This window comes from Schistocerca gregaria, chromosome 1, assembly GCF_023897955.1.
Source record: "Schistocerca gregaria isolate iqSchGreg1 chromosome 1, iqSchGreg1.2, whole genome shotgun sequence".
NCBI lineage: Eukaryota > Metazoa > Arthropoda > Insecta > Orthoptera > Acrididae > Schistocerca > Schistocerca gregaria.
The window spans coordinates 760,146,913-760,160,809 of NC_064920.1; the positions used below are offsets into that span (position 1 = coordinate 760,146,913).

The following is a 13,897-nucleotide window of genomic DNA, read 5'->3' on the forward strand; positions in this document are numbered from 1 at the left end:
TATAAACCATAAAGGGCATATCATGAAATGTCAATGTCAGATTGCAAATGTTTTTAATCAGTACTTTTCTTCTGTTGGAAAATCTGTCAATGTCCATTTTAAGAATCTTCAGCATGGATATAAGGGCATTCCAATCAAACAAATCATATACTTTGCCCCAACCAATAACAAGGAAGTCAAAAACATAGTAATGTCATTAAAAATACAAAAACAGCAGGCTATGATGGATAGTCTATCAATACACTGAAAAGATGCATAGACAACATATCTGATGCCATGGCCACAGCTGTAAATGAAGTAATTGCATCAGGTTGTATCCCAGATAGTCTAAAGACAGCACAAGTAACCCCGATTTACATGAAAGGTGATAAATCTAAATTTGAAAACTACCGTGCCTTCTCAATTATACCTGCGTTTTCTAAGGTAGTTGAGAAACTTATTTATACTAGAGTGCAGACATTCCTGAGTCAACACAATTTAATATTTGAAAATCAGAGTGGCTTTATGAAAAACTAGTCAACATCAGTAGCAGCACAATTAATAGACAAAATAATAACGGCCATAGAGAACAAGGAGTATGTAACTGGACTATTCCTTGATCTGGAAAAAGCTTTTGATAGTGTCAACATCACCAAATTACTTGACAAGCTGTGGAACCCGATTATCAGAGGAACTGGCTATGAGCTAATAAAATTGTATATGATGAATAAAAAACAGTTTGTCTTGCTTAAAACAAACAGTGGGTCTTACAAGTCTAAAATTGCTGATATAAAATATGGAGTGCCTCAAGGTTCTGTCTTGAGACCCCTTCTTTTCTTGGTTTATGTTTATGATATAAAGTATTGTGCTCCTAACTGTACAAATATATTGTAGGGAGATGACACATCAATAGTGTGTAAACACAAAGACTATGAGTGTCTGGAGGTGCTGTGCAACAGTGTAACTAATGAAATAGTCAAGTATTTTAATGAAAGGCATCTAAATGTAAGTGCTTCAAAGACTGCAATGATGGAATTTAACACAAGGAAACAAATAGAATTTGACATGAAATTATTGATAGGAAATGACATTGTAAAAATGGAAAAACGGACCAAGTTCTTGGGAATTACAATCCAGGACAGCCTCAAATGGGACATGCATATTGATTCCCTAGCATGTAATCTGTTGAAGTATGGATTTGCTATAAATGTGATTAGCAAATATTGTAAGGACATGTGTGTACTAAAAACTGCTTATCATGCCCTATTCTCATCAAACTTAAGCTATGCTGTAGAAATATGGGGTGCAACAACTCAAGCTAACCTAGGTACATTATTAATACTACAGAAAAAAGTTATCAGAATTACTTGTGGTGTCAAACCTCGAGAATCATGTCGGAATCTGTTCCCAAAATTAGGTGTGCCTACCATTATAGGTGTATACGTATTGAAAGTTATATTGCTTGTGAAAACAATAACTCCAAATTTCAACTGTGACCTGCGCCAGTACGATACAAGGCAAAAGTTCAGATACGCTGTAAATAGCCACAGAACAGCTATATATATGAAAAAAATGCTCTTCATGCTGGGCTGAAGCTAGCCAAAACCTTTCCAAAAAGTCTCACAACCCTTCCTACTAACAAATTAAAAGATCAGCTAAAATGAATTCTAATTGAAAACCCTTTTTATTCCATAGACGAGCATTATATCTGTATGAAAAGTGCTTCATAAGTATTAATAATAATTGGAAACATAATGTAGAAATTCATTAACAGCTCATTCTTCAACCATTGACTGCAGAAAAGAAAAGACATCATCTTCACTTTGTTCTACTTTTAGTTATCACTCCATTAACACTTTACAGATATAGCTGATTTTTTGCAGTGAATGATTGCATTGTGCATCCTCACATACCTCTTTGTCAGTTGTAATGGTTTATTACCTTCTACAAAAGCAGGCCTTTAATTTTTCAGGATTTGGAGAAAGTTGTGGTCACTGCAACTGCTTCCATTGGTCTGCTGTTTGACTTGTAGCTCAGTTCTTGTCATTATGTAAATGTGTTGCTGTTCAGCACCTCACTGATGTTATGTTTGGCAGATTCACATTTGCAAGTGTGCTACAGTGCTGTGCATTTGGTGTTCCTATGGGCATCACATTGATTTATTGGCATGTCCTTCCTCTTACTTTATGGATGAGTGACACATCGTACATTCACTGAACAAGAGAATGGCTCAGTTTCAGTTTCTGTGGAAGCCAGCACCTCAAATTTGTTGGCTAATGTACAGATGTAACATACAGAGTTCTCTCTGGTTTCAGTCTCTCCTGTACAGGATGCCTAGACCTACCACTCTCTGCACAGACAGTATAAACAGTACAGGACAGAACTTGATGTATGTTTGATATCATTGGTATATGACTCTCGGTAGCTCTACCAACACATCTATTTGCGGCAGCTTTCAATTGTTTGAAAAAAGTAAGGGTTATTTCCAGGTGCTTACAAACAACAACTAACACATCCCATGCATGAGAACAGCATACACACTGGTGTTGCACTGTATCTGATGCAATATTTAACAGAACAGTAAACAAACAATTTCATGGTGTCTGTTGTCAGACATGTCTGAAAGAACAGACACCATTTTGATCCTGCCGACACTATGAAACAAAACACAAAGGAGTTAAGACACTAGCTGCCAGTTGGCATTATTTATCTCAATGAGAAAAGTTGAAAATCTGCACTATTTAGCTGCACCTGAAATTATATGCCCAGGAATCACGCAGGTATGGGTGTGTGCAGGTTAAGAAATGTTGTGGCAGTTCTGAAACATTACTTGAAGATTAATTCCTTTGAGACATGGTGTATGGCCTGGTACTTACCTTGTCTCCCCAATCATGTACAACTATGCTGGCATGGATGCATTGACTATTCTCTTCATGCTGACTTCTTCTCTGAAAATGTCTGCTTCAAAATGCGGGGTCTCATCATGTCTGGGCATAGATATTAGGATGTAGTTCGGTAGGAGAATGAAAACTTGTGACTGTTGCATATTGTAACTTTTAATTTACATATTACAGGGAGAGCACAATTACATATTTCTGCACTAACTCAAAAGACCACAGACAGTGAGATTAGCGAGAGGAAAAAGAAAAAAAAAAAAGAGGTACATAAAATAATTGATAATTTGACCTTCAATTTTCCCTTAGCTTACTCAGATAACCATACCTCTGTATACAATATCTTTGCTGCACAGGGATAATCTGAATATTTATTTATATGTGTAGGCCATTTAAAAAACCTACACATCTTGTAGAATTGCGTGTACTGTTCATGTTCCACATCTTCCCAATACAATATGTCAACATTGTAACTTAGCATCAAAACACTGTGTTGGGCAGATGTGGAAAACCTGTAGAACACAAGATGACAATAAACTGTCAGCAAAGTCTAAGAAATTATATGAAAATAACTTTCTTGTCCTAGAACAAGCATTCATTGTCTGTGATGTAGACTTAGTTATAACAGAAAAGTTAAAACATAGAATGCAAATACTTTACTCAACTTAACCATGAGCTGACCCAATCTAAATAAAATATTAGTAAAAAAAAGTGTTTCAGAAATTAAGCAGAAACTTTGTATTATTCAGGCATGATAGTTTCAGTTTTACAGACATAAATGAACAGTAAATGTGGAAATTTCTTTCACTAACAGCTACAAAAGAAAAATTAATGTCTAGAAAGGAAAAGAAAAGCATCAGGTACTGCATGATGTTATCTGTCTAATAAAATGTTCTCATGGCAGGTCAGTTAGAAAATTAGAATACTCTAATATTATTTCCCTGGTGATGTATGTACCGTCTGTGTTGTAAAGAAATTTCAAATGAGAAAATGAAGACACTTCTAGGTCTAAAACTGAAAATGGTGATTACAACATGACCAAGGTACATACTTAAAAGGCATACTATATATTTTCTGATTCTCTCAATACAGTTTTAATTCATTTCAAACAGCAGCAGAAAGAAAATTATGGTGACACCTGGTACATAACAGTGAAAACTACTTACGTGGGGCTTCTATGAGATCAAAGCTACAATAGCCAAGTATATAGAAGGAAAACTATATCTGAAGTGGATCTTGTACTTAACCAAGAACACTCATGGCAGATCATTAATTAACTGGTTCATACCATGTTCAATAGATGAATTAGAGGATATATAACAAAATTTCATTAGAGTAAGGAGTTGGAGAAAATGAGTCTGAATAATGGTTAAACAAGGAAACTCACTCTAACAGGACAACATAAGGGAAAAAAATGCAACAAATTTTTATATTACCATAAGTTCAATAAATGCTCACATAGAGGCATGTCACTTGGGCCCATTCACAAATGCAAGAGTGTATGTAAATACCATGATCCAGCATTTGTTCATCATTTCTTGCAATCCTCTGAAACTGTTAGTAGGTACCATTAAATAAGAGAGTGATTGACCTCACCTGGATTATTTCCTGAACTGTTTTATGCACCCTAATGATGACTCTCATTATTTCTGGATAACCATTCACTCTTGTCATCATTGACCACAAGAACTGCTTGTTTGTTTCACTGGTCTTGACATCACCACCAGTACAAGTGATCATATACTATGTTCTGTGTATGCAGAGTAGGATAGGAAACCAACAATTACAGGCATTCCAGGAATACCTCACTTCCAATGTTGCCTTTCAACCCTTCCTAAAAAATATCAAATTACATCACAAACATTACTCAAGCTGTGCCCCAAACTACCTGTGATCTGAAGGCAGTCAACTTTGTCATCTTCCTCTATGTGGACGAAAAGTCCACTACTGTAACACTTTATTAAGAGCAGCATGTGGCAGAGGGGCATCAGAATTTCTCATCTCCTTGACATACAAAACTGTTCCTAATCACCCCATTCCTTCCAATAATGGTGAGCTGCAGAAAATCTCTAGTCTCCCACAAGGAATCATAACCATTTCCATAGAAGTCCTTACCAGTCCTGTTTCATGCACCTCCATGCTCTAGCTACTTTTCAGGAGACATAGAAACAGCCATCCTCACCATCCCATTGTAGCTGACTTAAAAATCCCCAAGAATGCATTCTGACGCTGATAGACCAGCATCTCCAACTCATCACAAGGAACCTTCCATTCTATGTACACCAACCACTTCCTACTTATCTTAGGTCTAGTTCCATTCTCTCCCATCTGGATCTCTCTCAGTTACTATCAGTGTGACCTAGCCGTATCAACATTCTACATACAAATGCCCTCTCAGCCCTGGAACACCAGATGTAATGGCCTCCTGAGTGCATCACCATAACTAATTTCATCCTTACCAAAATATTACTTGCCACTACAGCCCAGAACTACAAACAAGTCAGTGGGACCATTATGGAAAGCAGGATGGCTCAGTCATTTGTGCAACTTTTCAGGGGTAAGTGGAAGGGTTATGTGGAAGAGGGAGTTTACAAGACTCAGGAACTGGTTCAGCCCCCTCACACCTACTGGCACCCCTGGCTTAATACAGATTTATCAGTGTGGTTTGGACTCATGGTGAAAAGGAACTGTCCAATTCCTGCAATAGCTTAACATATTTTCCCTAGTCAGACTCACTAATCTCTTTCCAAATCTGAACCCATGTTAATATTGTTGTAAAACGTATGGCATTCCCAGATGATTATCCCCATGCCAGGAACCCTACACTTGCAATTATTTCCACTCTAAAACTGGCCCCATGCCCCTACCCAGTATCACTTGGTACAGTCCTGCCTCTGGTAAATCCCTCCATATCAAAGACGGAGCAACTTACAAAACCATGCATGTTGTCAACTAACATGTGTCCATTGCACACCTTTTTATATAGGAATCACCTGTTAAATTGGCTGAAAACTTGAATGGACATAAAATAATAGTCACAGTATCCAGTTACCGAACATGCACTACAGCACATCTGTGACACACTTGTGGACTTAACCTCCATTAATGTGCCATTGCCCCTATTTTTTTCCTTTATCAATCATATTTTTTAAAAATTTGTTCTTAAAATTATTTTCTTTATTGGTTTTTATTTTTACCATTTTTGTTCCCCTCTCCTTCTCCTCTCTCTACATCTACATCTGCATCTACATGGATACTCCACAAGCCACTGTATGGCACATGGCAGAGGGTACCCTGTAGCAGTACTTATTTCCCCTCCTGTTCCACTCGCAAATAGAGCAAGAGAAAAACAACTGTCAGTGCACATCAATATGAGCCATAATTTCATGTTCCTTACACGTGACGTATGCTGGTGGCAGTCTGTTTCAAATGCTGGTTCTCGAAATTTTCTCAATAGTGTTCCTCAAGAGAAATGTCGCCTTCCCTCCGTGGATTGCCATTTGAGTTCCCAAAGCATCTCCATAACATTTAAATATTATTCGAACCCTTCCATAAGAAATCTAGCAGCTCACCTCTGAATTGCTTTGATGTCCTTCAGTCTGACCTGGTATGGATCCCAAACACTCAAGCAGTACTCAAGAATAGGTTGCAGCAGCATCATATATGCAGTCTTCTTTACAGATGAACCTCTCTTTTACTGAACTGAGTGAAGAACAATGAGATAATCATCAGTGTAAGAAAGAGCCAGTTGGTAAGTTTCAGTTCCAGAAGATATTTCCAAGAAATTTTTTTATTGTTTTTTAGCTATTAACTCAGTTAACAAATATTAAGCATTGAAGATTCATATTAGCTCTAAGACAAATTGAAAAGTTGATTGCAGAGAAGCCTTTATTGTTACAGTAGCAGTATGGAAATAACTATTTGATATGGTATTATATTTTACTGGATCTTTGTATTCTACAAAATACATTTTTTGTGCAGGCCTTTCAAGCAGCTCTTCAGTTAGTTGAGAGCAGAAGGGTATACCGCGAATTTTGTATACCCATTGCAGTTATTCCTTCAACCATAAGTAATAACGTTCCAGGAACAGAATTTGCACTTGGTTGTGACACTGCACTGAATGAAATAATAGAGGTAGGCTACAAATTTCTTTCTTAAATTAAATACAGTTATTGTAAGTTTCCAAAATATTTGGCTACTTTGCAGATATGTGACAGAATACGGCAGTCTGCACAAGGAACAAAACGAAGAGTATTTATAATTGAAACCATGGGAGGTCACTGTGGATATCTTGCTACATTGTCTGGTGAGACAGTTTAATACTATTGTGGAGAATAGTAGTTATGGAGCTTGTTACATTAAACTGAATAAGTATGATTAATTAAGACATGTATGTTTTCTCATAGGATTAGCTGGAGGTGCAGATGCTGCTTACATTTTTGAAGAGAAGTTCTCTGTTCGAAATGTTTTGGAAGACGTCTATCACATGGCATGCAAAATGGCAGCTGGAGTTCAAAGAGGCTTAATAATTAGGTAAAATATCATTCGACAATTAATTCTATGCAGTGTTAATGAATGTATTGAAAAGAAGTGTGAACTATCATTGGAGTATATCAGAACACTTAAAAGGTAAGTATGTAAGTAAATAGCTGGTCTGGTGAGAAGTGTCACTTTGGACATTAGTGAGTAATCAAATTGTTATGGGTTGATGTTTCAATGTGGGCAATATTTACCATTTATTTGCTGATGTTATACTTAGTGAATTGGATTTCAGCTATCTTTTATCTGAGATATTCATATTACATCAAAAATATAGCTGAGTGGTGTTTAAATTCCTTGCACACTGTGTGGTTCTTTAGTGAATACAAGAGTGGGGAATAAATGCTATTAATGAACAGAGAATTCAGACATCAATTTATTTATTTATTTATATCTTTTTTGCGTGGAGCCATTGTAATGATGGCTTTTCCAAATGTCAGACTTAATACTATGGTTATATTTATACTTATAAAATACACTATATTCTGTACCTGTTGCTTATTATGTCTAATTTTTACATTTATCACATTGCAACTGATATGCTAATGCCTCATGTTACAATCAATATCTTAAAATTCATTGAAAGAATATAAACATTTTTCTATTAGAAAAGATTTTAATTTTGTTTTAAAAACATTTCCCGTGTATTTTCTTAGAGAGTTTGGTAGCTTGTTATACCAAATCATACCACTGATATATGGACTTCTATCAATCATTTTTAATGTTGTTCTGTTATGGAAATAGTTACACTTTGTTCTGGTGTTGTGATCATGTACATCACTGCCCTTGATAGCTTCTGTTGGTTGACTTATAAAAAATACAACTATTTTGAAGATGTACAGAGAATATATTGTCAGATATTCGTGCTCTACAAACACTTCATGACATTAATCTGTATATCCCATTCCATGTATAAGACTTATTGCTCTTTTCTGTACTAGTAGTTTTCTTTTTAAATGTACATCAGCTGCACAGTCCCATAGTTCTATTCTGTAATTGAGAAAGGGGTAAAGTGTTCCATAATATACTAATTTCAGTGCTTGGCTAGGAACTATCTTTGCGAGCTGGCTGAGGAGATATATGGCACTACTGACTTTTACACATATGAAATTAATGTGGTATGTCCACCGCAAATTTTTATCAACATATACACCCAGGAATTTACAGCTACCATTTTCTGTTGCAGAGATATTACACACACTATTCGTATTGTTGTGATGAGAACAGCCTGTTTTATATGTCAGTAGTTGAGATTTGGTGACAGTCATCCCCCAGGCTGTGGCTAAGCCATTTCTCTGCAATATCCTTTCTTTCAGGAGAGCTAGTTCTGCAAGTTCTGTAAAGTTTGGAAGGTAGGAGGCGAGGAACTGGCAGAAGTATAACTGTGAGTACCGTGCGTGAGCCGTGCTTCGGTAGCTCAGATGGTAGAGCACTTGCCCGCAAAAGGCGTAGGTCCTGAGTTCGAGTTTCGGTCGGGCACACAGTTTTAATCTGCCAGGAAGTTTCAGTCACCTTGAGTCCCTGATCATTGAAGTATTTTGTTACTTCTGTTACACCACTAGTAGCAAGAGATTCTAGCTGTTTAGATTCGCTCCCATAGAATAAGATGGTCGTGTCATTGCATAGCTTACAATATGGGAGTTAATGGGTTGTGCAATGTCGTTAATATATATAAGGAAGAGAAAGGGTCCAAGGATTGAGCCCTGTGGTACACCTTGTAATATAGGTTCACTGGTGGACTGGGGGTTCATGATTTTATTATCTAGTTTGTATGAAAATTGAGTGCTTTGCTTACGATTCAACAGGTACATGGTTAGAAGACTAATGGCTCGATCGCCAATACTGTAAGATTTTAGCGTTTTAATAAGTACCCTATTGTTTACCGTATCAAATCCTCTTGTCAGGTCCAAAAATATACCTGTAGTCTGCTTCTTCTGGTCCAACAGATAGTAGACTTCATGGATTGTACTTAGCTCTTTTCTGAAGCCATGCTGTGAATCTACAAGCAGTTTATGTTTTGTGAAAAAGACACTTAGCTGAGAAAGGATAATGCTTTCGAATATATTACTAAAAGTGGGAATTAATGATATTGATCTATAGTTGGAGGCTTCTTCCTTCCTTCCCTTTTTATACACTGGTTTCACTACTTTCATTTTTAGAACCGTTGGATACATGTTATCTCTAATGCTACAATTAATCAGATGAGTAAGAGGTTTAGAAATTTCTTTTAAGCATGCACTGAATACGCCATCCCATCGAGATGAAAATTTTTTCTTTAGCATGTATACAGCCCTGCAAACCTCCTGCTCATTCACTTCCACAAATTCAAATTCGGTACACTGGGTGAGATGGCATCTGATCTCTATCTGTGAATCTGTAATATGCATTGATTGTTCACCAGAAATGTAGTAGTTATTAAAAATATTACGTATAGTATCTGAGTTTCTTATAATGTTACCGTCATATCTTATGCTGAGTGCTTCCATGTTCATCTTGTTAGGACCTTTTCGGTATTTGTCTATAAGCTACCAAGATGCTTTGCTTATGTTGTCAGACTACATCTAATATCAAATAGGAAAAATGTTGTCAGACTACTTCTAATATCAAATAGTAAAAGTGTGTTGCTGTAGTTGCAACATCAGTTGCTAACAGTAGATTTGAGTGTAAAAATATATACAGATACAAATATTTATAGATCTGTCACTCTACAATACAGTGTCTATTCAGAAGATGTCAAGCCTTCACCACTATGAAAGTCTATAAACATTATTCAGCTGGCAAACACACTAAATGGGGTCAGTGCATGAATGTTTGAACTTTTTAAGTACACCTACCACTGAAGTTCTGGCGAGGGAATGCTTGCATCTCATTGCCATCAGCAAGTCATTCATGTTAGTGTCCTTATGCCTTGGTAGGAACTGCAGGAGTGTAACTGGTGGCATATGTATTTGAAAGTGTGGCCGACTGGATAGCGGCTGATACCACACTGCCCAACTTCGAAGGTATGTGGACAGTGATGCAGCTGGCTGCTTAGTTGGGAGAAGAATAGACCAATCTGTATCCTAACATTGCATATGTGAGTGCCAGGGTAACTTACCCAGAAAACCAGGCACACGAGGCATTTGCTGGCACTGGTAAGAACTTGGAGGGTGCTGCAGAGGATGCTGGCAACTAGCTGATGGTGATAGTGTTGAAGTCCATGGGAGAGGTGACCTGTAGTGTTGGTGGCAACAGTGTTGCAGGTGGGCAGTCAGAACTACCATCAGCGAGTCAGCCGTAGGTGGAGGCTACCGCTCAGTGAGCTGTGTGGGAGGCTGCGTTGCAGTGGATGGATGTGGCTGTGTCATGACAGCCAGACGTCATGCAGTGAAGATATCTGAAACAGTCTAATCTATGGCATTGTCACTGAATTTGTACAGCTATAGCTGATTTTGGAGGTGCTGATACAAGCCTGTGCTGCCACAAATAGTATACTGCACCCTGCCAACTGATTTGAGAACCATACCAGATTCACGTAAATGTGACTTGTTCTACATACAATATTGAACTCAGATGTTCAGATAAAACTTCTACATCTACATGGATACTCTGCAAATCATTATTAAGTGCTTGACAGAGGGTTCATTGAACCATTTTCACAATAATTTTCTATTTTTCCTCTGTCGAACAGTGCACGATAAAAATGAACACTTATATCTTTCTGTGTGAGCTCAGATTTCCCTTATTTTATTATTATGATCATTTCTCTGTATGTAGGCCAGCATTAACAAAATATTTTCAAATTTGAAGGAGAAAGTTGGTGACAAACCCGCTGCAATGAGCAACACCTTCGTTTTAATGGTGTCAACTCCAAATCCTGTATTATGTATGTGACAATCTCTGCCTCTGTTTCTGGACAAACAAAACATGGTGCCCTTCTTTGAATTTTCTCCATGAACCCCATTAACTATATCTGATAAGGATCCCACACCATTTAGCGGTACTCAAAAAGAGAATGAAGAAGTGTAGTGTAGGCTGTCTTCTCTAGTAGATCTGTTGCATTGTATGAGTGAGTGTTCTGCCAATAAAATGCAGACTTTGGTTCACCTTCCCTACAACAAATTCTATGTGCTCTTGTCAATTTAAGTTGTTCATAATTGTAATTTCTGGGTTCCTTTTGTCTCTCATGTGAATGACCTCACACTTTTCATTATTTAATAATAATAATAATAATAATAATAATAATAATATTCATTCAACATCGAATAATCATATACAATCCCTAGAAATAATACAGTTTCAGGACATCATACAGACTATTCTTCTGAATACGTCAGTTTATACCCAAACATCCTGGCCGTCCCATTGTAGCTGGTTACCAAGCCCCCACAGAATGTATCTCTGCCTACGTAGATCAACACCTTCAACCCATTACATGCAGTCTCCCATCCTTCATCAAAGACACCAACCACTTTCTCGAATGCCTGGAATCCGTAACCAGTCTGTTACCCCCGGAAACCATCCTTGTAACCATTGATGCCACTTCCCTATACAGGAATATCCCGCACGTCCAGGGCCTCGCTGCAATGGAGCACTTCCTTTCACGCCGATCACCTGCCACCCTACCTAAAACCTCTTTCCTCGTCACCTTAGCCAGCTTCATCCTGACTCACAACTTCTTCACTTTTGAAGGCCAGACATACCAACAATTAAAGGGAACAGCCATGGGTACCAGGATGGCCCCCTCGTATGCCAACCTATTTATGGGTCGCTTAGAGGAAGCCTTCTTGGTTACCCAAGCCTGCCAATCCAAAGTTTGGTACAGATTTATTGATGACATCTTCATGATCTGGACTCACAGCGAAGAACAACTCCAGAATTTCCTCTCCAACCTCAACTCCTTTGGTTCCATCACATTCACCTGGTCCTACTCCAAATCCCATGCCACTTTCCTAGACGTTGACCTCCATCTGTCCAATGGCCAGCTTCACACATCCGTCCACATCAAACCCACCAACAAGCAACAGTACTTCCATTATGACAGCTGCCACCCATTCCATATCAAACAGTCCCTTCCCTACAGCCTAGGCCTTCGTGGCAAACGAATCTGCTCCAGTCCTGAATCCCTCGACCATTACACCAACAACCTGAAAACATCTTTCGCATCCCGCAACTACCCTCCCGACCTGGTACAGAAGCAGATAACCAGAGCCACTTCCTCATCCCCTCAAACCCAGAACCTCTCACAGAAGAACCCCAAAAGTGCCCCACTTGTGACAGAATACTTCCCGGGATTGGATCAGACCATGAATGTGGCTCTCCAGCAGGGATACGACTTCCTAAAATCCTGCCCCGAAATGAGATCCATCCTTCATGAAATCCTCCCCACTCCACCAAGAGTGTCTTTCCGCCGTCCACCTAACCTTCGTAACCTCTTGGTTCATCCCTATGAAATCCCCAAACCACCTTCCCTCCTCTCTGGCTCCTACCCTTGCAACCGCCCCCGGTGTAAAACCTGTCCTATGCACCCTCCCACCACCACCTACTCCAGTCCTGTAACCCGGAAGGTGTACACGATCAAAGGGAGAGCCATGTGTGAAAGCACCCACGTGATTTACCAACTGACCTGCCTACACTGTGACGCTTTCTATGTGGGAATGATCAGCAACAAACTGTCCATTCGCATGAATGGACACAGGCAGACAGTGTTTGTTGATAATGAGGATCACCCTGTGGCTAAACATGCCTTGGTGCACGGCCAGCACATCTTGGCACAGTGTTACACCGTCCGAGTTATCTGGATACTTCCCACCAACACCAACCTATCCGAACTCCGGAGATGGGAACTCGCCCTTCAGTATATCCTCTCTTCTCGATATCCGCCAGGCCTCAACCTCCGCTAATTTCAAGTTGCCGCCGCTCATACCTCACCTGTATTTCAACAACTTCTTTGCCTCTGTACTTCCGCCTCGACTGACATCTCTGCCCTTACTCTTTGCCTTTAAATATGTCTGCTTGTGTCTGTGTATGTGCGGATGGATATGTGTGTGTGTGTGTGTGTGTGTGTGTGTGTGTGTGTGTGTGTGTGTGTGTGTGTGTGTGTGTGTGTGTGTGCGCGAGTGTACACCTGTCCTTTTTTTCCCCTAAGGGAAGTCTTTCCGCTCCCGGGATTGGAATGACTCCTTACCCTCTCCCTTAAAACCCACATCCTTTCGTCTTTCCCTCTCCTTCCTGAAGAAGCAACCATCGGTTGTCAAAGTCTGTGTGTGTGTTTGTGTGTTTTGTTCTTGTGCCTGTCTGTCGGCGTTTTCCCGCTTGGTAAGTCTTGGAATTTGTTTTTAATATATTTTTCCCATGTGGAAGTTTCTTTCTATTTTATTTACATCAAAACTAAGGATTTGTATGTATTAATAAATTTTTCATTTTGATGCATTTTACATTTGGTAGTATACAATCACAATATTACAAATATTGTTTTCATTAACATTGTATTAGTTGTAGGTTAC

General features: G+C 38.7%; 1 protein-coding gene across 1 annotated transcript in view; it reads left to right on the forward strand.

Moving 5' to 3' along the window:
- Positions 1 to 13,897, forward strand: part of LOC126267969 (ATP-dependent 6-phosphofructokinase-like) — a 368,583-nt gene that overhangs the window by 283,761 nt on the left and 70,925 nt on the right. Inside the window, exons 11-13 of the mRNA XM_049973318.1 lie at positions 6,855 to 7,007; positions 7,080 to 7,179; positions 7,280 to 7,406. Of these exons, the coding sequence (XP_049829275.1) occupies positions 6,855 to 7,007; positions 7,080 to 7,179; positions 7,280 to 7,406 (380 nt within the window). The remainder of the gene's footprint in view (positions 1 to 6,854; positions 7,008 to 7,079; positions 7,180 to 7,279; positions 7,407 to 13,897) is intronic.